This window comes from Pan paniscus, chromosome 9 (assembly GCF_029289425.2).
Source record: "Pan paniscus chromosome 9, NHGRI_mPanPan1-v2.0_pri, whole genome shotgun sequence".
In the NCBI taxonomy this organism is placed as follows: Eukaryota; Metazoa; Chordata; class Mammalia; order Primates; family Hominidae; genus Pan; species Pan paniscus.
Window position 1 is genome coordinate 73,530,082 of NC_073258.2, and position 25,787 is coordinate 73,555,868.

Here is a 25,787-nt window from a genome sequence, read left to right on the forward strand (position 1 = left end):
AGGCCCCGCCCCTCCGCCCGGGCCGCCACGCGCACCCTGGTTCTCGTTCTTGATGGGGAAGCAGAGGATGTTGCGCGTGCGGAAGCCGGTGCTGTCGTCCACGCCGCGGTAGAAAAGCGGATGGGCATATGCGTCAGGGATGTTCAGGATCTGGCCCGTGGTCGCCACGTGTCCCGCGATGCCCTGATCGGCCGGGATGCGGATCTCATAGCTCTGCCGGGGCAGAGATGGAGTCGAGAGGAAGAAGTTAGTGACCCGGCCACAGAGGGGACTGTTAAACGTCGGGCCGCTCCCCAGCGCCGCCGGCGGACTCCCGGACACCCCTAGGGCCACATGCTCCCTCCACACCCTCTCACCTCATCATCCACCACGCCCCCGTCGAACACCTTGGCCACCAGCTCATTCTGATCCAGCAGGAACACAGAGCAGCTGTGGAGGGAGGGGTTTGGTCCTCTGGGGCCTGACAACCCCCTCTGATCGCCCTCACTTCTCATAAAGAGGCAAAGGCCGGATTTCCGAGGCCTGGGAGGAGTGCTCCAAGGTAAGACACTCTGCTCAGGGCTGGCTGGCTCCAGAAACGTGTCCATTCAAGTGTTTTTTTTTTTTTTTTTGGAAGCACCTACTATGTGCCAGGCACTGTGATAGGAGCTGAGGATCCAAAGCCAGCCCTGTCCCTGCTATTGGAGCCTACAGTCTAGTGAGGGAGACAGGCATGAAATAAAGGATCCCTCAAAAGGTCATGAAGTCCCGCAGAAGGCAGAGAAAGGGAAGTGGGTGGGGCAGGAAAGGAGATGATGGAGACTGAAGGCCACAGCCTCTCTCGCCCTGTCCCCTGGGTAGAGTCACTCACATCTCTGCGTTGCTGAGGTTTCTGGCCTCGGTGATGATCTCCTGGAGCAGGACAGAGACGTCATCTGGGGAAAGGAGAAGACCAGGCAGGGTGAGACCAGGCTGCCAAGACCTCCCGCCTCTCCTCTGCAAATGCCAGCCCCCATGCGCACACACAGCCAGGCAGAGAGAACAGTGCACTCACCCAGGTGGGTGAAGAGGTTCTTTGCCACTTGGAGAAGAGCCTGGAATGAAGGAAATGGAGATCATAGAGGGGTCGGGGTGCGGGGGTCACCCTATCCAACCCCCTGCCTCCAACAGCACCCGGGTCTTCTCCTTCCTTCCCTAGGGCTCACCGGACAAGCCAGGAACTGTCAGTGTCTAATTGTATCATTTGGCTACTAAGTGAAGGAGTGAGGGAATAGCCCCGGTGCAGGTGAGGAGTCTCCTAAGTGTCTCAGCCGCCTTCACGCCAGCTCTAGCTGCCTAGGTGTTGCTGTAGTGCCCATATTGAACACTAGAGGGCGATCACATACAGTGCCTGCGGGCAGTGGCGCGGGTCCTGAGCAACTGCAAGCCTTCAAGTTATGAGGTTATGGAGCCACCTGGGGAAGGGCTGCCACCAGTCCAGAAAGACATGGGCATTTCCCTTCTGAATGGCTCTCGGGGCTGAAAACTGGGCGAGTCGGCGCCCGAGAGAGGCTGAAGGCAGGTCACTCACCTGGCACTCACACTTGAGTTTCTGTTCCTTCTGGAAGGCCAGGGTGCTGGTGAGCACGGTGCTGGTGTAGTGGAAGCAGTGCTGGATCACATGCTCGTCCTCGTCGGTGAACCTGGAGGAGGGGGTGGGCTCACTCAGGAGGGAAGGGAAGACTGGCTTCTCTCCCCACTCTCCTTACTTCTGTTCCATCAGAAGCCCACAGGGGTACCCACCTGCCAACTATATAACCACTGCACAGGCCCTTGGAACAGCTTCCCACCCCCATGACCCTGCAGACTGGGGGCTCCCCAAGGGGAGGGCTCCAGTCCTCCTTAGATGCTTGAAACCAGAGCCATACCTCCCCTCTCTGATTTGGGATTTACCCAGCCCAAAGCTGGGTCTCCTCCCTCAGACTAGAGATTGCCTGGGCTCAAGCTGGTGTTCTGCTCTTCCCCAGGCACACCTCCAGCCTTGGGGAGGGGCGGTGGCACTGCCCTATCTTGTGCAGCTCCTGTCACTACCCCGCTCTCCCTGGACTCCGCTGGCCCTGATTCGGTGCCTCCAGAAATCTTAGGGCGGTGGTGTGGAGAGGACTGCTTGCCCTGCTCATGGAGCTAGCTCTGGTGAGACAAGATAAGCCCCAAATCCTGCTCACGTCATTCAATCTGGCCACCAAATGATTTGTCACTGGGGAGCTGCATGGGGCTGGGTGGACCAATGGTGTGGGTCATGGGAAGAGCCTGCCTTAGCCCACATCACGCTGCCCTGAAGTGTCCCTGCCTAAGCCCTTCCCCACTTTTTGGCTGGCCTTGGTGCTCCACCCTGGTGGGGCATCCCCCATTCATGCTTGCCATCCAGTGATTCGGATCTAGATCCCATCCCCACCACCCTGGGTCTGTCTGCACACCTTTCTTACATCTGTGGTCCCTCAGCTAGCCCCACCCACCTGTCACCCCTCAACCCGGAACATCTCTCAGCTTCAGCCACACAAAGATCCTCATCATTCTGAGAAAACCTTGGGCTCTTTCACACCTTCATGCTTTTTTTTCTACACTGTTCCCTCAGCCTAGAATACCCTTCTCACTCTCTTCCCTCTATGCCCTGAAAATGAGCTTCGAGTCTTATGAAATGGGGCCATGACTATATCACCCATGCCCAGTGCAGAGCCTGGTACAGAGGAAACACTTCGGAGGTCTTTGCTAATGTCGTCACTGTATCCTATCCCTGGCCTTGCCACCAGCCCCATCCCACTCACAGCTGAAGGGCTTCTGGAGCCCCTGTTCTCTGGCTACTTAGCTGTGTTTCAGGAAGCTTCTCTGTAGTCACTGCACTGAGCTGAGCCCCACCCTGGCTCATGCAGTCATTCAATACTCACTCCCTGAAATGCGTAGGACCCAGAGATAGCCCTGCCCCTGCCCTGGGCCGCAAAGCTGCCACCAAGGCCCCATCCTTATTTCCTGCTGATACCACCTCTTCTCCAGCTCTGGGGCCATCCTAGAACCCAATCTCACAGCCAGCAGCAAGAGGTCATGGCTCCTGCTGGACCCCCATTCACTCTACCTTCCCTTCCCCAAAGGCCTTCCCAAGGCCATCTGGTCAGCACTGGGATGGCAACATTAAGTGCTCTATATTTGTTTGCTGAATGGCATAAATTCTCCCACCATTAGGATGCCCACAAGTTCCAAATGCCACCAATCCCACATTCTCCCTGCCTCAGCTGATTCTGCCTTGCCCCTATCTTTGTTTCTCCAGGCCCACCCAACTGTCAACACAGTTCCATGCTGGTAGGTTCTGCAGCTCAGACCTAGGACTCCTGGATCTCCACCCTACCCCAGCAGACCTCAGGCCCGGGCTCTGACACCTACCTAGTCCCAGGCTCTCTAGTGTCCACCTCCTGCAGGAGCTCCAGGCCCTGAAACCCAGCCTGTTTGCTTGGACTCCAGAGGCCAGCATCCTATCAGCATCTCTTTGCATCAGGACTCAGCCCCTCATCTGTCTACTTCTCCCCACCTATGTGATGCAGCACAAACTGCTCATCCTGCCAGCCCAAGTGTGAACCTGCACCCAGGACAGAAATGGCTCATCAGACGCAGCACTGTTTCTCCCTGAACTAAGATCCATTTGCAATAAAATTCAGGCACCTACTGCCTGTTTATGAGTTGGTGTAGGATATGAAATTTATTTATGACACCATTTCTAGACCCCAGGTTTGTCCTCAGTTCTCGAGATATCCTTCCCAACTAAGCCTCCAAGCCTGCTTTCCTGTCCACTGTGCCCTGCCCACAAAAAAAGAGATTTTTGTGTATCATTTTTATAGCTGCCCTGTCAGGGGCTCAAAAGATCCACAGCTTTTCCCAGTCCCCAAGCATATTCCCTTTAGCCACTGTCCACTGTGTTGATGATGCTTTGTGGGTCCCAGAGGGTTCATCCAACCCAGAGCACACCCACCCCTCCATCTAGCAGTTTATAGCAGTAATGCAAAAACAGGGATGGCAAGGGAGGGAGCCCAATACCCCAAGAGCAGATTACCCAAACTTCAGGAAGTGGGAGAAGAGAAGAGGAACTAGCTTGGACCTCAACATGACTTTCATTCTCTTGCACTAACACACTGTTCAACCCACTGCTGCTGAGACAGTAGCCCCTGCCCAGTACCCATCCCACATTGTTACCCTAGTGGAGCCCTAGCCAGCCTCTCAGTGACATCTCCTGATCTGCATCATCCCACAAAGACTCACAAGTCTCCTTCTAGCTTGTTGAAGGCGCAGGCCAAGGCCACCACCTGGTCAGTGGCCCGGCTGATGACAGGGACACAGAGCATGGCCTGCAGCTCACAGCCCAACATGCTCTGCAGCTGTTGTACATCCTCCTGCAAAGGCGAGGCAAGTCAGGGCAGGGAAGCAGGGCGCAGTATGCTTCCCTCCTCCAGCCCTCCATCACATTTTGCAACAGGCAGTTCTAAGGGACTCATGCAAGGCTGGAAGCTCTGTGTTATGGAGATGGGACAGTAGAAAGTCCCCAGGTCTTATCTGCCCCATTCCTAGGCTGCTCTGTAACAGAGACCCTGGCTCTAGGGGCTGGCAGTGGGGTCTCCTCTTTCCCCTCTGGGTCAGCCAGGCCATGACTTACGGAGGTGAGGTCCTTCAGCTGGATGGACTTCTTGTCTTCCACCACCTGGCCCAGGCATCCTGTCAACTAGGGGGTGAGGAGAGACTGAGTCAGGGCCCAGTACTCCCCAGGTCAGGGGATCTCAACCTGTCCCCACCCTCAAATCTGGAAGTTTCAAAGAACCCTTCAGTCAGTCCAAATGGTGGACAGGGTCAGCATTGATGAGCAGAGATGGAGGGGAGTCTGGCAGAATTCGCTATAAAGGACTCTAGAGTCTTCCCTAACTACGAGAGAGATAAGCAGACTCCAAGGATTCTCGTCAACAGATTCTAGCAGATCCATATCCAGAAATACTCCAACAGAAGTGAACAGGTCCCAGGTAAGCCTTTCTGTAGATGCTAAGAGATTCTTCCTAATAGAGCCTGCTGATCCCTGCAGCATTTCTAAGTAGTCCCAAGATCCAGATAATTCCATCGGATTCCAAGAGTCTAGAAGATCCAAATACTCCAGGCAGATCCCAGGAGTGTCTACCCGGCCTCAACCGCCCCTGCAGACTCCAACGAGAAGACAGACGCGGGACTTACGGGAAAGCTGACCTCTTCCCCGAGCACTTTGTCTCCGATGACCTGAGGAACAGAGTGCAGGGGGCTGGTTAAAGGAAAGGCAACGGATTTCCCCCTCGGAGACCCGAGTTCCTCGCCCAGCCCCGCCCCCGCTCTACAGTGGACCTGGCCCTCACCTTGCAAGAAAGCTGGAGATTGTCCTCCGACACCAGCAGGAGGCAGCAGCGGGATGCCCGGGTCTCCTGCTGCAGCTGAGAGAGGGACAGGCAGGGCGAGGGGGTGACCGCGGATCCGGGTCACCCCACTCCCCACCTGCTCCCCTCTCCGGGGCTCTTCAGGCGGGAGGAGGAGAGAGGAAGGAAGGACATCGTAATTGGAACTGAGATGGAGGGCTCAAGGGGAAGTTGGTCGCCGGAGGGAGACAGGACGGGGAGGTGGCCGGGAGGGGCGCAGGGACTCACGTATTGGAGCACTTTGAGCTGCAGGGAAGAGGCATCCAGGTCGTAGAGTTCCCCTGCAAGGGCCAGGCGCCGGTCAGAGAGAGGGCCCCTCCGCACCTCCGTGTCCGTGTCCCTCAGGCGCCGCTCCGCGCCGGGCCCGCCGCCGGCTCCCGGGATCGCCTAACCCGCCCACCTCCCCTCCAAGTTCTGCCCGGCCCCGCCCTCGTGACCTGTCCAGGCCGGGCCCTCACCGCACAGTTGGAGGATCTTGCGGTCGCGGTCGGTGTACGCCGCCCCGCCCTTCTGGTCTTCCGCCGTCCCCTCCGGGGGGTTCTGGACGGCTCGGGGAGCCTCCCTGGGCCCGCGCTGCTGCAGGACCTGCACCCTCCGCAGGGCGACCAGGGTCTGGGGCAGGCCGAGCGGTTAGCGCGCCGCTCGCCCCAAGCTCGCTGCGCTTGCTGCAGCGGGATTCCTGCCTTTGCTCCCGCCGTTCCCTCTGCCTGCCGGGCCCAGGGACCCCGCCGCCGTCCCAAACACCTCATCCCTGGACTCTACCTTCCTGAGGGCTCCCCCGGGGGCTCCCACAGCCCCTGGAGCGTCCGGCGGTCCAGGAACAGGAGGGTACAGGGTCTATCTCCATCCCTAGCCCCTAGATTCTTCCAAGACAAGATGTCAGATTTCTGTCTCCAGCCCCCTCAGGAAGTCGTAAGTCCTTGTTAAAGTCACAAAATCATGAAGTCTCAGGCATGAAAGAGCCTCAGTATCATTATGTGGAGGGTTCTTTCTAAGTACAGATGCTCCTGGACTTAGGATAGGGTTGCTTCCCCATAAATCCATCAAAAAGTCGAAAATTGTACGTTGGCAACCGTGTGTATTTACAAGATATTTGACCAGTTTTGTTTCACCACTGCCCTAGGTCAGTCGGTGCTATCATTATCCCCATTTTCAGGTGTGAAACTGAGGCCCAGAGAGGTTTAGTGACTTGCTCAAGGTCACACAGCTCAAAAGCAGCAAAGCCGAAGCTGAAACCCAGGTCTGTCCAGCTCCCTGGCCAGGCCATCTTCCCACCAGCTGTGATAAGGGTCTTCAGCCTCATTGCACATGGCCCCACTCCCACTCACATGCTTCTCCACCGCCTGCAGGCTCCATTCCTCATTATCACTCAGCTGGCCACAGTGCACCTGGAGGGATGGGAGAAGGGAACTAGCTGTGACCTCTCTCAGTGTCTGTCTCTGCCAGAGTGCCCTCCCCATGCGCAGCACACACTGGTCCCCACCAACACATACACACTCCAGTCTGTGGGCCTCAGTGATAACCCCATCTTTCTGACCACTCAGACAGCTCCAGGAAAATCCCCTCCTGTAGGAAGTCTCCTAGGACTAACCTAAGGACGTGAAACTTTTTTGTCTCTGCCTTTTCAATCACTGCCTCATCAAGAGCACAGTCCAGGTGTATGGTTCAGGGGATGGAGGGACCTTAGACCCCTTTTTAGCTCACAGATTATGGAGCGCTGCAGGTCCTGATTTTAGAATTGGTGGTATTAGCCTCAGCCTCCCGGCTCTATCCTGTCTGAGTTAGGGTTTGAGCTGCCCCTAAGTCTTGGATAAAGGAATGGGCTCAGTATGATGCACCTGCCATGGTGAGGATGGATGGGTGAATGAATAAATGGATAAATGGGTTCGTGAAGTGCTTTGCCTTACATGTGATTCTCACCACTGTGATGCAAGCCTCCACCTGGCAGGCAAGCCATGGCCAGAAAAGTGGAGTGACTTGCCCAAAATCACATAGCAGAAAGTGGCAGAGTGAAGACAGCACCACCCACTCCCTCCCGTTCTCTGCCCACACCTTCCCCCTTCTAGATCCACTCTCTCCACCACCCCCATCATCCTGTCCCTCTCCAAGTTCCCTGTGCCAGTCACCAGGGAACTCAGCCCATCTTTCATACTCTGTGAAGTCCCTTCCCCCACTCCTACTTGGGTGCTTGTCGAGGAAAATGAGAGACGGTGGGGAGGGAGGGTGGCAGCCTAGGGACCCACTACAGGCCCTGCCAGCAAGGCTCCCCACCTGCGTCACTAGTTTCCGGAGCCTACTCAAAGCTGCTCACCACCTGCAGAGCTCCCCACAGCGCCTGCACTGGGGGCTCCTCCTTCCTCCTCCCTCCCCAGTCAGCAGCCAATGCCTGCCTCAGCTCTGGGTCTCCTGCCAGGAGCAGATGGGGAGGAGGAGACCAGCAGGTTCTCGGGAAGCTCACAGTCTGTCTGGGGTGGGACGAGTGGGGAGACATGACTGGGAGGAGGTGTGGAGCCTCATACCTGAGGAAGGAGAGAGAAAACTAGGTGGGTAGCTCAGTGGGGAGGACATTTGGAAGGCTTCCTGAACTGGCATGAGGAGGACAAGTAGACCTTGAAGAGACCAGGACACTGGCGGTAGGTGGTGCGGGGAGATAAGGATCCAGGTAGGGGTGTGGTCCATGGTACCACAGAAGGAAGGGCCTTGAGTGCCAGGCTAAGAAGTTAGACTTTAGCCTGAGAGTACTGGGGAGCCATGGCAGACTTTAGCATCTGAGGGCCACTGTCTGTGGGGTGTAGGGTGAATTTGAGGGAGGAAGATTGGAGGCAGGAAGACCTGGAAGAGACCTGGGCTGTCAAGGATGGTGTTTAAACTTAAGCTCTGGATGAGGCTCAATCTGTGACTCCTACAGGACAGCGGGGGCGGGAGGGAGGAGAAGCTGGGGCTATGGTTCATTTGCATATGGCTTATATAAATATGTTGGCATTTTACTGTTAGCACATGGAGGAGGACGTGGTTCTTGTTCCTTCCACCTGGTCCCATCTCTCAGGAATAGAGAAGGCTGGGACCCCTCTAAGGCTGTGGGGGCAACCAGTTCTCGGGCTGCCTTGGCCTACTTGCACCCAGCATGTGCACAAACACACACACCCACACTCTCATGAAGAACGTCAGGCCCTCACACACATGCACTTACACTCACTCTCCCATGGAGGTGGTACACACACACACACACACACGGAGCAGTCACAGACACAAAGACATCCACACACCCACCCTTACAGTGTCCACAGCATCCCCACAGGCACATTCATGCCTGTACACAGGAAACAGTTCACTTACTCAAAAGCCATGCACATGCACCTGGCGCCCCCATACACAAACACACACAATCACCCCCACACACTCATGGCTTTTTGTTTGCCAACAGGAACACACACTTGCACCTGCTCTTGCTAATCAGGGCAAGTGTCTGGGACCCAGTGGGAACACTCAACATTGGGCACTGTGGCTGTAAGAGAGGGTTAAAAACCCAGCACAGCCCCCAGGTCCCCACCCTAACCAAGTTCAAAATGGTTAATGGCATGAACACTCCATCCCCGTGCAGGGAGCTGGTGTGGCTGGTGCAGCTGGGGGAAGAGTGGGCACAAATCAGGCATCAAATGCCAGAGACCAAGGGCTGCCACTCCTCAAAGGGACTTATTATCCCAGGATTAAGGAACAGAGCCAAAGACTTTCCACACAAAAAATTTGCAATCAAGGTGCCTTGAGCAGTGAGCTGTAAAGGCCCAGAAGTCAGCCACACAGCCCTGCACCTGGCCGGCATATTCCTCAGAGAGCCCTCGCTGACGGCATCCCCACTGGGCCCCAGCATTCCTTTGCAGGACTCCCTCGAGGGGTTTCCTTGCTAGCACTTGCCATCACGTGTGATCCTATCCTTATTTTGCTCACTTGTTTTGCAGTATTTTTGTTATTTTTATTCTCTTTAGAGATGGAGTTGCACTCTATTCTCCAGGCCAGATTCAAACTCCTGAGCTCAAGGAATACTCCCAAGTAGCTGGGGTTATGCTCATTTTAGTGCTTGTCACCACCAACCCTCCAGACCATATGGTCTGTGAAGGCAGGGCCTGTCTAATCTGTCTTGGTCACTTCTGTGTTCCCAGCACCTAGCACTCCATGCCTGACATACAGTGGGTACTCAAGAAATAGTTGTTCAAGTGATGGATGAGTGGGTGGATGGGTAGGTGGATCAGTGGATGAATACTAAGAGCAGAGACTCAGAGAGGGGAATGGGGCTTGTCCAGGAAGGAGCTGGTGACTCGGCCTTCCCAAAAGATCAACCGACCCTGTGGCTCTCCATCTTCCTTCTGCACCCTCTGCCCTCAGGATCTGGCAGCAGCTGGGAAGTCTGGGGCTGCCTGTGCTACCTCTGGGAGGCAGTGAGATCCTGTGAGCCAGGTGCATCTGTCAGACATGTATGCCTTGGGGAGGGGGCATCCTAGGGAAGTGCATTTACACATGAGTGGGAAGGTGCAGGCTTAGAGGAGAGGCAGATGTGAATAATCTAAACACCATTCAAGAGTTCTTCCCTGCCCAGGGTATTTGAGGAGGTGAAGGGACGGTTGTTGAAAACTCCTGGCAGCCAGAGCCCAGCTGGCTAGCATCCTGCTCAACAGCATGCACCCCCACTTCAGCTTCCCCAGGACCACACTCTCCCCTCAGCACACCACCCCTTCCCCCGGCCTCCTTCCTGCCTTGCTCACATTCCTCCTCTGCCTAGAATCCCCTTTCCCTTCTTCCCTGCCTGTGGACCTCCTACCTGTGCCCCAAGGCCCCACACAAATGCTTTCTCTGTGATGAGGTACCACTTGCTGCTCCAGGCTTTGCCACCAGAACACCTGCTGGCAACAGTATTTCATCTGGCCTGTGGTGGGGAGGGTGTCCCTGCCTTCCCCCAGACTGAGAGCTCCCTGAAGGCAGAGTCGGCTCCAGCACCCAGCCTGCCGCAGGACCAGAGCAGAGTTCTACTGGGTGAGTTAAGTGTAAGTGATCTGATCCCACCAGCATCCCTGAGACACACACACACACACACACACACACACACACATTGGCCTCTGGCCCAGCCTGAGCCAAGGTGAGCAGCGGCCATGGCAAGCATTCCGCCCACAAGGGAAGCAACCTTCCAAATGTCTTCCCCTTACTTCCCTCCTGACCCAGTCCTCATAGCCTCAATCTAAGGAAGTCCTTCTCAGGCACCTGGCACCCCAGGCCCTTTGCCCTCAGCAGAGAAGGAGGTACGTGACCCAGCCACCACCTCCCAATCCCCACCTCTGCACACAGCCCCTCACCTCGGTGCCCCTCAAAGCTGACCAGCCCTGGGGCAGACCAAGAGCAAAGAATAGGGGGAGGTGACCCCCTGAGAACTCCGTGCAACAGCAGCTCCGTTCCAGAAACCGGGGGTGGGGGGAGCAGCTTGCGGAGAAACCAAGCAGCGGCCTTGGCTCCCTCAGTCAGGAAGATGGGTGCGGAGGAGACCCAGCCAAGTACCCCTCCTCTCCTCCCCCCTCTCCTCCCCTCTCAGCCATCCCCCACTCCCACTGCCCTCTCCTGCCAGCAGCTCAGAAAGGTCAGGCGCCTGGGAAGCATTTAATTCCATTTTAATGAGCTGGAGAGGAGTCCCCGGGGAACCAACACCTGCTCATTTATCTGTCCATGCCCCCAAGCCTGCCCTTTACTGGAATGGCAGCCCCCTCGACAGAAGCAGACCCCCAATAATAGCAATTTGGGGAACTCATCCTTTGGTTACTAGGATAGAACGAGTTTGAACCCCCACCTCCATACAGGAGAAGAAACGGAAAGAGCAGCAGAATCCCGCCCCCACAGGCTCTGCACTTCCACAATCCCCTCCACAGAGCAGAAACCCTGGGAACTCCTCGAGGGGCTGCAGAGGGAGGCTTGTCTGGGTTCTGGGGCTCTGGCAGAGCATCCACCACTTCCCACTAACACTCCTTCCTCAGCCACTCCAGAAAGCCCCCCTAGCTGCCTGTCTTCCGCCCAGCCTCAGCCCTGGGTCTGGCTGGCCTGACCATGGCCTTTCTCTCCTCAAGGCCCCCAGCTCCAGCCACTCCAAATCTCTGGCTAGTTTTCCACACTATCTCTATTGGTCAGGCCCTTATGTCCATCTGTCCCTCCGCAGCATCTCTCTTCACACCTCACTTGGTTCATGCCCTCCTGGACATTATCCCCACCCCATCTGGAGGATCCCAAAGAGAAACCAAGGTTAGTGCTGCGTACGCCAAAGGCTGGGCCTTCTAACCTTATGGGGGCTGAGAGTCCAGCAGGGGCTTGCACACCCCTCAGAAAGCTGCTGACTGGGCCAATGGCTTCATCCTACCTATTCGAGGTGGGGCAGAAGGCTGGGGTGTGGGAGATGCCCCAACTCCTCCCACCCCCACACCCCCATTTCCCCTCACTCCATCCTCGCTTATGGCTCCCATCTCTCTCTCTCTCTCTCTCTCTCACACACACACACACACACACACACACACACCCTGGACAGGCTCCATCCACCACTCCCTCCCATGGTCTCCTCTCCCTACATCCCACCGCCTAGGCAGGCTCTTACCAAGATGACAGCTGCCACGGCCCCAGCCTCCTTGTCCGCTAGCGGCATGACCAGCACTGAGGGGGAGAGGGCAATGAGGTGCTCCTGCAGGGCTGGTGAGGCTCAGAGATACCGAGCCGGGACCCAGGTTGGGGAGACAAAGATGCAGACAAAGAGAGGCCAGGACAGAGACACAGAGAGACCCCAAAACCCACAGAAACACAAAGGCGGGTCCTGAGGCAGCAACAAAAACAACCACAGCAACAGCCTCTGCATGGAAGGAAACCCCTTCACTCACAACCTTCTTGTGATCCTCCCAGGGTTGCAGGGAGGAAGGCAGGTGAGGCTGAGCACCTCTATTTTACAGATTGGGAAACTGAGGTCTAGAAAGGGGAAGTGACTTGCCCAAGATCACACAGCAAGTCAGGTCTCCTGACTCCCAGTCTTGTGCACTTTCCACATCGAGACAGAGGACAGAGACCTAGAGAGACTGAGACACGAGGCAGAGAGGGACATGGCGGACAGGAGGCATGGAGGAGAAGAAAAAGAGAAATAGGGCCAATGACAGCGACAGAGAGAATGTGAGAACAACTACAGCCCCATCCAGCATCAGGCACAGGCACATCACAACCACAGCCACGGGCCACTGAGCCCTCGCTTGTGCCAGGCCCCTAACATGCATGATCTCACTTGCACCTCCTTGAAACACCCCCTCAAGGTAAATACTATTGTCCCATTTTATAGTCAGGAAGTTGAGGCTCAGAGAGTTTAGTAGCACAATAGAGAGAGAATTAGATGGAGGGACTGCTAGAGACACAGAGCAAGAGAAAGAAGGAGACAGAGATGAAGAGGAATAGAAGACACACATGACCTGGAGTGCAGGGGCCACAGTCCCTCCCTGCCCCTGCCCCTGCCCAGCCCCTAGCCCTTACCTTGGGTATCAGGAGCCAGTGGAGCCACCAGCCTGGCCAAGGGCTTGCCTGGCAGGTCTGAGAAGCCCAGCCCATTGCAGCCCAGCCGCTTCTGGGAGATGATAGCCTCCCTGAAAAGAGGACATGATGCCACCTTGAGAGCCCCCGACTCAGGGAGGAACAAGGCCTGGCCTGGGAACACAGGACAGTTTGGACCCTGCACATGTGCAAGGATCTGGGCAAGCTGACCTGCCTCAGGTTGGACACGATGACAGCACAAGTAAAAAAGTAGGGGACCCTGGACCCTATGTGGAGAAACAGGCAGCCACAGTTTGGCCTCTGGTGCCCCTTGCTGGTAAAGGCTCGGGTGGGGCCCAGTGCAGATCTTCCAGGCAGTGGGAGAGCAGAGGAAGTGAATGCAGGAGCTCACAGCTAGGCTGCCTGCTACAATCTGACCTTAGGCACATGACCTGACCTCTCTGATCTTCCCAAGGAGCACTAGGGTGGAGAGAGAAGAACCCTCCCTGTCACCATCCTCAGAAAACAATTGTTGATCAGCTTTTAGTGCTAAGCACAGGAGGTAATCATCATAACTAAAGTTTATTGGCCATTTCCTATGTCCCGTGCACAGCCCAAGCAACTCACATAGATGAACTCAGAATTCCCAGCAATTCTATGAATTAGATATCTTCATTTTCAGATGGAGAAGCTATGGCACCAAGAGGCTAATTCACTTGTCCAGGGTTACACAGTGAATAAGCGGTAGAGCCAGGATTTGAACCCAGGTAGGTGGCACCAGGGCTAGGTCTAACCACTATGCTGGAATCTTCCCAAATACCTGTGGAGGTGTGAGCTTTGAACAGGGGGCAGGTGTGAGTGGCAGGGTATGACAGTGGCAGAGGGGTGGCGGGAACCAAGGCAGGGGAGGTTGGTATGGGAAGAATGAGTTTCTCTCTGTCCCACCACACAACCCACCTCCTCTACCCCCCAGCCTCTGGCTCATCCCGCTTAATTAAGCACCTGAGTTTGCACCAAATGTCACTCCTTGATGATTAATTGTCCCGGATTCTTCATCCCTCATGCTGCCTCCACTTAATTGTGCTTGTAGGAACTGCCTGGCCTGGACAGAAGAGAAACTTGGGGAACTGTGTGCATACAGGGTCACTAAGGGAAGCCCAGCAAAGGTCACATGAGGAAAAGGAGGGGGTGGCCTGCAAGTCACGAGATCACTAGGTCACAGACTCTAGACAAATCGAGGACCAAAGAGGTTGAGCATCTCGTTCAAGCTCACGCAGCATTCTGAACCAAACCCATTCCTTCCTGGCCACTTTAAGTAATCCAGGATCTACAGGAACCGGTGGTGTCTCCCACCTTCCAGCCCCTACACCCAGGACCTTTAAGGTTCCTGAAGTGCTGGGCTCCAGTTCCCAGCTGTCCACATTGCCAGTCACCCCGGAAAGGAGAGGGACGTAGGGTGGCAGGAGGGCAACGGGAGCCACGTTTCCTGATGATTAAACTGATGAAGGCTGAGGCTTCACGGAGGCAGGGGGTGACCCCTGGCCAAACCCTGCCCAGCTCCTTGGCCTCAGACAATCTGGTTACCCGGAGGCCACAAGGTGGCACTGGTCCTTGCGTTGCTGGTCAGTGCGCACTGCAGCCTCATCCTGCCGACTCCCAACTATTTCCCCTCCCACCCCTGGACTGGAGCTGCTTGGCCTCTCTTTCCCAGGACCCTGATGAAGGAATCTGTCCTCAGCCTTTCTTCTCTTTTGCACAAAACCCCTCCTCTGTGCTCACGGCCTCATGACTCTCCAGCCCTCACTCATGAGCTCCAGACCCCAGATACCCAAAGGCCACCTGGAGCCTCCCCACCACGTCCCTGAGGTGGCCTAGGGACCCCCATACCATCTGAATTATTATCTCCACTCCCTCCACCTCACAACAAAGCAGCACAACCATCCACCAGGTCCTTCACGGCTTGTCCAAAAACCTGCCTTCTTTCCTCACCTCCCCCATCCGATCAGTGAGTCACCTCCCAGGTGTCTCTCACAACTGTCCTCTGCTCTCTATGCCCAAGCCACTGCCCAGCTCACATGGAGACACCTTTTCCCTGAACCCTGAAGCAGCCTCTCCCCAAGCCTCTAGCCTCCTAGCTGGGTCTCTTCAATCCATTCTCCATGGCAGAGCAAGAACAAGTGTTCTAGATGAAAAACCTCGGGGAGCATTCTACTTAAAGTCTCTCATTTCACTGGGTCCTTCTGGGTCAGGTTCAGTGCTGAGGGCTGAGATGAGCAGAGGGGTCAGACATATGCCTCACTTGAGGAGGCCAAGAACACGCGGAGATCAACATACAGACCCACGCTTCAGTCGGGAGATGAGAGCTCTGCCAAAGGCAGGAAGAGCAGGCCCCAGCCCACTCAGGTGCAGGGTGTGATGGAGTCAGAGAAGGCTTCCTGTAGAGGGAGACACCTGAGCTGAGTCCTAAAGGACAGGCAGAGGTTATCGAGGCAGACAGGAAAGGATGTCCAGGGAATTGCAATTGTGAAGGCTTGGAGGCGAGAAGATTGTGTGCCTGCTGAAAGGTACGGCCACAAGGAGGTTGGTATGACTGGACAGCCGAGAGCAAGGCTAGACAGGGGCCAGGGCCCTATGGAGCTGGGCTTGAGCCTGAGGGCAGGGGGCACCCTGGGAGGGATTTGAGCAGGGACGGTAATGGTCAGGTCTGATTTCAGAACGATCGTGCTGCCTGGGTAAAACTCTCCACATAAGGAGACTGTGACACTGGAAACCTGGTCTCAGTGAGGGTCCTATCATCTTAGTGGCCCTGGACAAGACAGAGGCTGAGCTGGGATAGACCAATCTTGATAAGCCGAGATGCCCCCAAGCACTGGGGCTTCCAAGGACCCTCAATTCTTAGGCAGCCTCGGCACCTTGCTCTGCAGCCTGCCCTCCCCCAGCTTTGCGGGACCCCATAGCCCACACTCACCTCAACCTACCCCCATGGGAGCCCCTTTCCTCTGCCATAGCCCTCCCAGAACTGCTGTCCTCCTGAAGTCTCCAAAGATGCCCACAGACTGCAAGGGGGAATGTGCCGAGGCTGAGTCTCCCCCACCCACATGGGAGCGGGAGCTTCGTCCACTGCTCAGACCCCCGATAGCTCCTTGCTCAACTCAGAGCCGCTCCCTGCTCCTCTCCAGTTCCTCCCTTACTACTACCCCACCCCCACGCTGCCTTCCAGGCTCATGCTGGGGGTTGTGGGGAACTCCACAACCCAGGGCCAGCTGCCCTGGCGAAGGCTAATGACAGCACTGGGTGCCTGGGTGGTCATGGCCTGCCCCACTGAAGATAAGGACAGATGGGCACAGAGTGGAGAGAGGAACAGGCGTGGACTTTATGGCAGTTCCGTCCCTTTAACAACTATTTGTTTAATGGAAAAAGAATCGAGGGAAAGGTTCTCTGCTAGTAGGGCCAACAGCCTGGAAAGAGCTGGGTCCTCTGCACTTCTCTGAGCCCCTGTGTGTGTCCTTCTCGCGTTCTCTACTTTGGAGAAGCCCCTTCCTCCAACACCCACTAGGTCCCAGGCATCAGTAAGCAGCCAAGCCTGTTGCTGAGCCCATCCTCCCATGGAACCCCATCCCCCCAGGGAACCCCCACCCTCACTGAGCCCCCCGACTCTCACTAAGTCTCCACCCCCTCACTGAGCCCCCATCCCCCCACTCAGCCCCCATCTACCACTGAGCCCCAGTCCCCTCACTAAGCCCTCACCCTTTCACTGAGCCCCATCCCCTCACTGAGCCCCCATCCTCTCACTGAGCCCCCATCCCCCCACTCAGCCCCCATCTACCACTCAGCCCCCGTCCCCTCACTGAGCCCCCATCCCCCACTGACCCTCCATCCCCCACTGAGCTCCTATCCCCCACTGACTCCCCACCCCCTCACTGAGCCCCAATCCCTTCACTAAGCCCTCACCCTCTCACTGAGCCCCCATCCCCCCACTCAGCCCCTATCTACCACTGAGCCCCCATCCCCCACTGAGCCCCCATCCCTTCACTGAGACCCAATCCCCTCACTAAGCCCTCACCCTCTCACTGAGCCCCATCACCTCACTGAGCCCCCATCCTCTCACTGAGCCCCCATCCTCTCACTGAGCCCCACCCTGTCACTGAGCCCCCATCCCCTCACCAAGGTCTCATCCTCTCACTGAGCCCCCTTCCCCTCACTCAGCCCCCATCCCCCACTGAGCCCCCATCTCCTCACCAAGCCCCCATCCTCTCACTGAGCCCCCATCCCCTCACTGAGCCCGAATCCCCTCACTAAGCCCTCACCCTCTCACTGAGCCCCCACCTTCTCACTGAGACCCAATCCCGCACTGAGCCCCCACCTTCTCACTGAGCCCCCATTCCCTCACTGAGCCCCTATCCTCTCACTAAGCCCCCATCCCCTCGCTGAGCCGCAACCCCTCACTCGGCCTCATCCCCTCACTGAGCTCCCATCCCCTCACTGAGCCCCCATCCTCTCACTGAGTCTCATACCCTCACTGAGCCCCCATCCCCTCACTAAGCCCCCATCCTCTCACTGAGCTCCCATCATTTCACTAAGCCCCCATCCTCTCACTGAGCCCCATCCCCTCACTGACCCTCATCCTCTCACTGAGCCCCCATCCTCTCACTGAGCCCTAATCCCCCACTGAGCCCCCATCACCTCACTGAGCCCCCATCCTCTCACTGAACCCCTATCCCCTCACTAACCCCCCTCACCAAACCCTCATCCTCTCACCTAGCCCTCATCCTCTCACTGAGCCCCATCCCCTCACTCAGCCCCCATCCCCTCATTGAGCCCTCATCCTCTTACTTAGCCCTCTTCCTCTCACTGAGCCCCCATCCCCTCACTGAGCCCCCACCTTCTCACTGAGCCCCCATCCCCTCACTGAGCCCCCATCCCATCGCTGAGCCCCCATCCTCTCACTGAACCCGCATCCCCCACTGAGCCCCCATCCCCTCACTCAGCCCCCATCCTCTCACTCAGCCCCCATCTTCTCACTCAGCCCCCATCCCCTCACTCAGCCCCCATCCTCTCACTCAGCCCCCATCCCCTTATTGAGCCCTCATCCCCCACTGAGTCCCCATCCCCTCTCTGAGCCCCCAACCTCTCACTGAGCCCCTATCCCCTCACTGAGCCCCATCCCCTCACTGAACCCTCATCCTCTCACCTAGCCCTCATCCTCTCATTGAGCCCCATCCCCTCACTCAGCCCCCATCCTCTCACTCAGCCCCCATCCCCTCACTCAGCCCCCATCCCCTCACTCAGCCCCCATCCCCTCATTGAGCCCCCATCCCCTCACCGAGCCCCCATCCCCTCACTGAGCCCTCATCCTCTCACTGAGCCTCTATCCCCTCACTGAGCCCCCATTCCCCACTTAGCCCCCACCCTCTCAATGAGCCCCCACACTCTCACTCAGCCTCCATCCCCTCACTTAAGTCCCTACCCCCTCACAGAGCCCTTCCCTCTCACTGTGCCCCAATCCCCTCACTGGGCCACCCCACTCTCACTGAGCCCTCATATCCTCACTGGGCCCCCATCACCTCACTGAGGCTTCCCACTGTCACTGGGCCCCCATCCCCTCACTAAGCCTCCCACTCTCACTGAGCCCCCAGGACCTGGACCCTCTTCTTGCCCTCCTTCTCCCAGCATGTGAGGATCCCGAGATGGGAGCAGACCGTCCCCGGTGTCCTCTGAGACAACCCCTAGGGATGGTCAGATTCTGCAATGAAAGAAGACCTGGTCAGCTTAGGGGAAGAAATTTCTTAGGGATGGGCCCTGGGGACCCCAAAATGGTAGCAGAGGGAGACAGCCAGCCTGGGCCGAGGTGGGCGGTGGGTGCTTCAGTTGCAGCTGAAAGGCCTGAGATTTTTGCTGCACTCAGCATCAGGTAATCAGAGGCTTTAAGACAGCAGGAGACACAAGAAGAGGAAGGCGGCAGAGCTGGGGCCTGAAACAGTCTGGGAGATGGAGGTGGGGCACCAACAAGAGGGAAGTGAAGCCTCCTTTCAGGAAGACCCTGGCCCAGGCAGCCTTCCAGGATTCTCTCCTCTCCAGCCCCGAGGTCGTTTGCAGCCCTTACAATTCAGAGCCTCACCAGCCCTCAATATCAGAATGTTCAGCGTATCATTTTACAGAAGGGCATATGGAGGCCCAGAAAGAGGGCATCGGATTGTGATTGCAGCCATGTTGTCCTGGATCCCAGGTCTCTGACTCCCAGCCCAAGGTTCTTCCTGTGGAAGAACCCTAAGGGAGGCCAATATGGCCCAGACCCCTTTTCTGAAACTTGGTTCCTTCTCAGTGTCAGGGAACTGTGGAGCAGGCTTCCCCAAGACAGCTTCTGGTCAGGCCATGAAAGATAAGTAAAATGGGATTGGCTGAGATGAAAGTGGAGCAGGGACGGTCTTTGCAAGGGAGCAAGCAGCCCTTACAAGCACAAGAAGACAGGAAAGCCAAACACACTGGGGGGATGCAGCTGGGCATCTGAGAGCCCAAACAGCGGCAGGAACAGGGGCAGGTGGGGCTGGGAGCTGGCGGGGGCCTCCTCACTCCCGCCTTGACCCTTTTCCACCCTGCCTCTCCCCACACTGCCCTGATCCCATTCCCTGCCTATTGCCTCGGGCCTCCTTATCTGTCTTTATGATCCAGCCTCCACGCCACACCTGCTGCTGTTTGCCCACAGTCCGGGGTTTCCTGGAGTAGCACCCTCCCCACACCCCCACCTCCTCGGGCACTGTTAGAGCCTCAGGCTCCACGGCAGCCTGTAGGTCAGTCCCTCTCCCTCCTGGGGGGACCAGAGCCACAAAGGTCACCATCGGAAGGACCCTGTACCCAACCCCACCCATTTCACAGAAAAAAGGCCAGAAGGGAAGTCGTTTTCTCAAGGTCACTCAAGGCTAATCATTGGTTGGGACTTGGGAGTGCAAGTAGCAATCACTGAGCTCCTACTGTGTGCTGGGCACTGTGCCAAGCACTTGGCCCCTGTTACCCCATTAAGCCAGTAGACCGGGCCTCAGGTAGGAAAGCAGAGAGACAGGGAGGGGGCCGAGCTAGAATCCAGACCTGTCTGAATCCCATTCCAGTGCTCTTCCCTCGTCCATACACCTGGGTCTCAAGTCCCCATCCTGCTGGGAGCTCCTGAGAGCAGGGCCCAGCCAACCCTGGGGCCTCTCCACCCTAACTGTGGAGATGGGCTCACCACCAGACACCAGGCACAAAGGTGGGCAAGCAGAGCTCAGATACCAGAGAGAGCACTGGGCCTGGGCCTTCCTCCAATCCTTTTTCAGGTAGCAGCTGAGCCTGGCAAGCCACTCACCTTTCACAGGGGCCATGGAAAGAATTCCTGTTTGGGGATGATGACGGGTGTGTCCTGATGATGGGTATGTCCCCTGGGAGGTCCTTGCTGCCCTCACTCTCTTGCCTTCTCATCCCCTGGCCCTCCTCCTGGAATCTTCAGCCCCTGTCTACCAGCAGGCACTCACCTCCCCATCTCCACTGAGCTCTGGGATAATTGGATTTGAATATTCACTTTTAATTGCTTTTTTTTTGTATTTTTTCCAAAGGCCTTACTGAGTCTGAAGTGGTTGGAAGGAGGATGTTGAAAGGGCAGCTGATGCCAAGGATCTGAGCCCTCTCAAAGATGCCTGGACCGCAGATACGCACCCACTCTACATGCCCAGACAGCTGAGGGGAGCATGTGTGGGTCCTAGGGGGTGAAGCAAACCTGCAGGCTGCTCCCCACTGCCTCCTGAGCCTGTTTTCCTGCATCCCTCCCAGCAAGGCCTCCCAGGCTGCTCCGAGGAGCCTTCCTGGAGGAGTGGAGCTTATATGAAGCAAAGTTCTTTAGAATTAGAGGTGGGGGATGCCGGAGGAGAGCGAGTTCTTTGGAATTAGAGGAGAAAGGGGGACATGACCACATTTTCCCCCTTAAGGTTCTAAAGACCTTTCAGACCATCCTCTTACAGATGGGACACAAAGGCTAGAGAGAGGTGGTAATGGCTTTGTTCCCATGCTCCTTGACAGAGAAGTTGTTAGGGGAAGGTGAAAGGAGCTCAGTGGGAGAATAGGAAATGGGAAGGTGGCTATCAGAGCAGAACCAACTCCTTCCACGGGAAAGGGCTGGGGAGAGACCAGCATCCTAGAAACCTGGGTTTCCAGCACAAGGAGGGGCCTCAGGACCATGAGTCCAGCATCCTCAAACAGGAATTCTTTCCATGGTCCCTGTGAAAGGTGAGTGGCTTGCCAGGCTCAGCTGCTACCTGAAAAAGCCACATCCCTGGACCACCTGGCCTGCTGGAAAAGCCCTCCTCACAGGGGTAGAGAGCTGCCTTCTTGGGACACCCCCACTGGTGCCCACTCTGCCCTCAGCTCCTGCCCAGTGCTCCCTGGGCCCCACAATGGCCCTGCATTCAGTGCTTAGCAGGCAATGGCCACATCCTTCAGAGCCTGCCTCCTCCCAGCAGCATGCCTGCCCCCAAGGTTTTCTCATCTGATAAGTTCCACTTCCTCTCACTTTCCCCTAAACAGCCAGGAGTCAGAAGACCCGAGTCCTAGGCCTGGCTCTGCCTCATACCTGGCATGTGGCCTTGGTCATGTCTCATGATATCCACCCATCTGGAAGATGAGGAGGCTGAATTAAATGGGCATCAAGGTATCGGGGGCCAAGTGCCCTGATCCCATGATCCTGAAGTCAGTGATTCCAGCATTCTCTCACAATGGTAATCCCCAACAGACAGCCCTCACCATGGATCAGGCCTGATTTAAATGCTTTACATGTATGACACATTTAATCCTCCCCACAATCCTATAAGTACCATTATCACCATTTCATAAACAAAACTGAGGCACAGAGAGGTTGTGTCATTTGCCCAAGGTTACACAGCTAGTAAACAGGGAGCTGAGATTTGAACCCAGGCAGTGAGGCTCCAGAACCCTCAGCAGGACGCTGCCTGTGATCTCCCTGTTCTCAGATGCAAGGAGTTGGCACTGTGAGCTCCAGCAGGCCCAGGATGCTGGGATTCCAGGTCCAGCCTCGCAGTAGTTCTCACAGCATGCCGGTGTTCTAACTGATACACCCCACAGCCCCAATGTTCTGAGACTCTGCTCTGAGGAGGCTGCAGCCATTTAGAAGCAATTAGAAGGAGAAAATTTACCATCACTTGGTACTTTCTCTGTGCCTATCCATTTCCCCCAAAAAGAGAAGACATTGCTTCTGCCCTTCTGTGCTGGAGTCAGCAACCTGGCCAAGGAATCCCACCTGGCAGGGAGGCGGGGATCAATGTTGGAAGGGGAGGGTCAGACCAGATGACCTTGGATGGTGCCTCAGCCCTGAGAATCCTTGGCCATGCAAGAGGGCAATGGGGGTGCAGAGAATGGCTCACCGGACTTTCCCCTCCTGGGGCAGCTCATGTGGGGGGTCCTCACACACCAGCTGGGACTCACCATCCAGTAGGTAGGTGTAGACAGTTTCCTAGGACAGAAGGCACTTATGAGACCCTGTGGAGAGGCCCTCCCAGCTGCCCAGTCCCAGCCTGTACACAGGGGTCTGTGGGGCAAGGTCATGGAACCTGTGGGAGTGGAGCTCTGGCAATGATCTGTTTGTTTTTCTCTCTAGGTGATTCTAAGATGCAGCCAGGGCAGCAAAACACCCGGTGAACTAAGCACCTCGTCCTCTCCTCTTGGAAGGAATTCTAAGCAGGCAATGATTCATGAACCTATGACTTTCTTTACCACCCAAAACCCAATGTGCCAGGTAAAGAGTTTCAAGGACTGAGGGTGCAGACAAATCACCTCCCACCTGGGATATTTCCCTGCCTGACTCCAGCCTCAGGCATTCAGCAAACAATAACTGAGCATCCTCTCTGAGCTGTACCAGGGATGGGGCTCAGAATGCTCTAGGAAGCATCCCTCCTTCACCTCTACAAGAAACCACACACCCATAACCCCAGCCAGGGGAGGAACACAGAGCAGGGCACTGCACCATCCTCCGGTGGGGCTGGAGAGGGCTTCCTGGAGGAAGTGACCTTTCAGCTGTCACTAAGTGGGAATTAGACACATTCAGGGAGTGGGCAGGGTGCAGAACGGGCTCCCAGGCCTTATAGCAGGTACACAGGTAGGTCCAGAGGTGTATAAAGCATGGAGCATTTAGGAACAGACAGTGAGGGAAGGGGCACAGGGGCTGGGCCCAAGGTCAGTAGGGCTGAGTGGGATGGGCTTACGAACAGAACTGGGGCAGGGCAGGACGTGCGCAGGGAGACGTGAGCAGATTTGTATTTTGGACCGATTACTCCTCAGAGGGAGATCAAAGCTCTTGCTCTTTAATCCTCCCTCCCCAAGGGCCCAGAGCAGCTCTGGCCTCAGTTCCAGGCCATGTCTTGGCAGAAGTAGTTGCCCTCACTGACCTACAGGCAAAAATCCACATTCCTTCCAAGCAGAACTGGCAACCCTTTGGGATCCCTGACCAACCCCCATGCAATGCAGCCTTGTCCACAACTCTGCTGTTTTCTCCGCAGGAGGATGGAGAAGGGCTTGCCTCCCAGCTGAGGGTATCCTGGAGGGCTTTGGGAGGAGCTGACAGTGGAGCTGCGTGTTGAAGGCCCACCCTCAGTAAGTGTGGAATCCTTCCCAGAAGAAGCAGTTGCCTTCCATGACCCTGAGAGCGTCCACAATCCTGCCAGCCACTCTTCTTGTCATCAGCTGTCGCCAGCCAGCCCCCACCACAGGAGATGCCTGGCCACTACTTCCAGAGACACTGAGCCAGGTTCAGTGGTGGGTGTGGCATGGGGTGGGAATGATAAGGCCTGAAGGGAGTGAGAGGGGCAGACACCCTCTTGTTTGGCTGGAAGGAAACCTAAGTGGGATGTTCAGGGATAAAGAATTCAGTGGGAAGGAGGCCGCCCACTCTTCGGCTATATCTAGCCTCCTTGTCATCCATCTCTTCCAGCAGCCTGGGAGGGGCCTGAGTTATTTGGCCCAAAGAGGTTAAGAGACCAGCCGGGGTTACACAGAAAGTCCTGCCCAGGCAGAGGGAGGGGTGGGTAATCCATGGGGGCAGAGGGGGACAGATTCTCGCTTCACTTCCGCATGTCCGTATGTCTCCCACCCCCTTACTCTCAGCCCTCTGGGTTAAAATTAGCTGAGTCTATTGGAGAGAAGGAGGGAACCATTTCAGACACATCAGCACCATCTGCATTCGGGGCTGCCTGCCACAATGGGTGCTGATGAGGAAGCCAGGTGCCAGCAGCTCTCCTCCCTGGGCGGGGGTCCCCTCCCCATCTCTGCTTCCCTCCCTGGGGGCAGCAGAACAGACCTCAGCTCCCTTACCTCACTGGGGGCTGAGCCCCTCCGTGCAATCAAGCCAGGACTCCCGAAAGTCAGGGCTTCCCTAGCTCCTATAGGGCTCTTGGGTGGGCCAGGGCTGACATTTCCCACTGTCGCAGGAACCTGGACCACAGCTGTCATCCCAGCCCCCAGCTTTGGGGAGACAATTAATCTGTTGCAGAGCATCTAGGCTGGCACAGCCGCCAGGGCACCCTGCCTGTGAAACAGAGCCAGTCACTTCCTCCTCCCGCCCTAGGGCAGCCTCAGTGGCCACAGAGGCTCTCGGGGCAGCCCTACAGAAACCGACGTGCCAGTTTCCACCACCCTCCCTTTCCAGATGTGCCTCCACCCCAGGCCAGATGTTGCCTTAGTCCCGTCCTTCTCCAGGAGGATTTATTTTTGGGCGCCAACACACCACCCACTTCCTACCAATTTCACACTCAATAAAGCTCACTCATTAGCCCTCCTCCTGGGCTCTGAACTTCTAGGAGGTTTGGGGAAGGCAGAGCTGAGGAGAGGGAATGGGGCTGCTTAGATACCAAGTCCCATTTATCCCTGTCATGCTGTGTGACCTTGGGACAAGTGCCCTCTCTCTCTGGGCCTCCGGTGGTTCATCCATCAAGCAGATTCAGGGACAATGGGCTCTGGAGGGATGGGAAGGTCACATTCTGAGTTGGCCATATTTCCTGGAGCAGAGGCTGCCCTTGGCCGGGTTTAGAGTAGGGAAGAGGACATTCAAGGCTATCAGGACTCAGTTAGGGCATCTCCTCCTCCAGGAAGTCTTCCATGCCCCTTAGGCTGGATCAGACTCCCTTCTCCAGGCTTCAAACGTCCCCTGCTTCCCTCTTTCTGGTGCAACTAACACCCTGCTACTTTGGGCCTCAAGGGCTGGTTTACCCATCCTCCTGCCTAAGGGATGAACAGTGGCCATTGAAGCCAGGTAGGGGAGTGGCCTGGAACAGATGATGAGGGGCACAATCTCCCCAGTAAGGCACTCTGGGCTCAGGCAACCATGATCACCCCAAACCTGCCCCAAACCTGCAACTCATCCATGGTATTGGGATGGGACAGAAAGAAAGCTGCTAAAAGGCTGCTAGAGGCCATTTTTCCAGCCTCCCATCTCCAGGCAGGGCACTTTAACCCAATGCACGTCTATTCATCAAAGCTGAGCCCTATTCTAGTACCTCCCAGACCTGGCTTCCAGGAAGTTCTTCTACATGTCTACCCTCAACTTCTCCTGCTGCATGTATTCCAAAACCCAGCTGGCTCCACCACGTCCTGTTATCCTAGGTGAATCCCTTTCATTATCTGAGACACAGCTTTTCCACTTAACCTCTAAGGCCCCTTCTGGCTCAACCATTGCAGGATTCCTATGCAAGTTCATTCCTTGATGCTTAGCTTCAGGCTTCCTCCTCCAGAAAGCTGTCTCAGAACACCCATCCAGACCCTTCACTTCCGCATGAAAGTCCTCTGGGCAGGGACCCTGCCTCT

At 56.4% G+C, this 25,787-nt stretch overlaps 1 protein-coding gene and 1 long non-coding RNA gene across 5 annotated transcripts in view; one reads left to right on the forward strand and one right to left on the reverse strand.

Moving 5' to 3' along the window:
• Positions 1-25,787, reverse strand: part of PDE2A (phosphodiesterase 2A) — a 100,136-nt gene that overhangs the window by 8,355 nt on the left and 65,994 nt on the right. For all 4 annotated transcript variants that reach the window (XM_008968637.5, XM_003815670.5, XM_034933313.3 and 1 more), the window contains 15 exons: positions 22,358-22,446; positions 12,960-13,069; positions 12,049-12,104; positions 6,758-6,817; positions 5,888-6,041; positions 5,658-5,710; positions 5,373-5,447; positions 5,218-5,259; positions 4,655-4,720; positions 4,264-4,394; positions 1,550-1,661; positions 1,034-1,073; positions 851-914; positions 357-429; positions 36-213 (listed from right to left, as the gene is read on the reverse strand). In XM_008968637.5, coding sequence (XP_008966885.1) covers positions 36-213; positions 357-429; positions 851-914; positions 1,034-1,073; positions 1,550-1,661; positions 4,264-4,394; positions 4,655-4,720; positions 5,218-5,259; positions 5,373-5,447; positions 5,658-5,710; positions 5,888-6,041; positions 6,758-6,817; positions 12,049-12,104; positions 12,960-13,069; positions 22,358-22,446 — 1,303 coding nt within the window. The remainder of the gene's footprint in view (positions 1-35; positions 214-356; positions 430-850; positions 915-1,033; positions 1,074-1,549; positions 1,662-4,263; positions 4,395-4,654; positions 4,721-5,217; positions 5,260-5,372; positions 5,448-5,657; positions 5,711-5,887; positions 6,042-6,757; positions 6,818-12,048; positions 12,105-12,959; positions 13,070-22,357; positions 22,447-25,787) is intronic.
• On the forward strand, positions 52-4,247 carry LOC103785583 (uncharacterized). Its single transcript, XR_008620116.2, has 3 exons — positions 52-541; positions 1,178-2,151; positions 3,281-4,247. It is a non-coding gene; the product is annotated as an uncharacterized LOC103785583 (long non-coding RNA).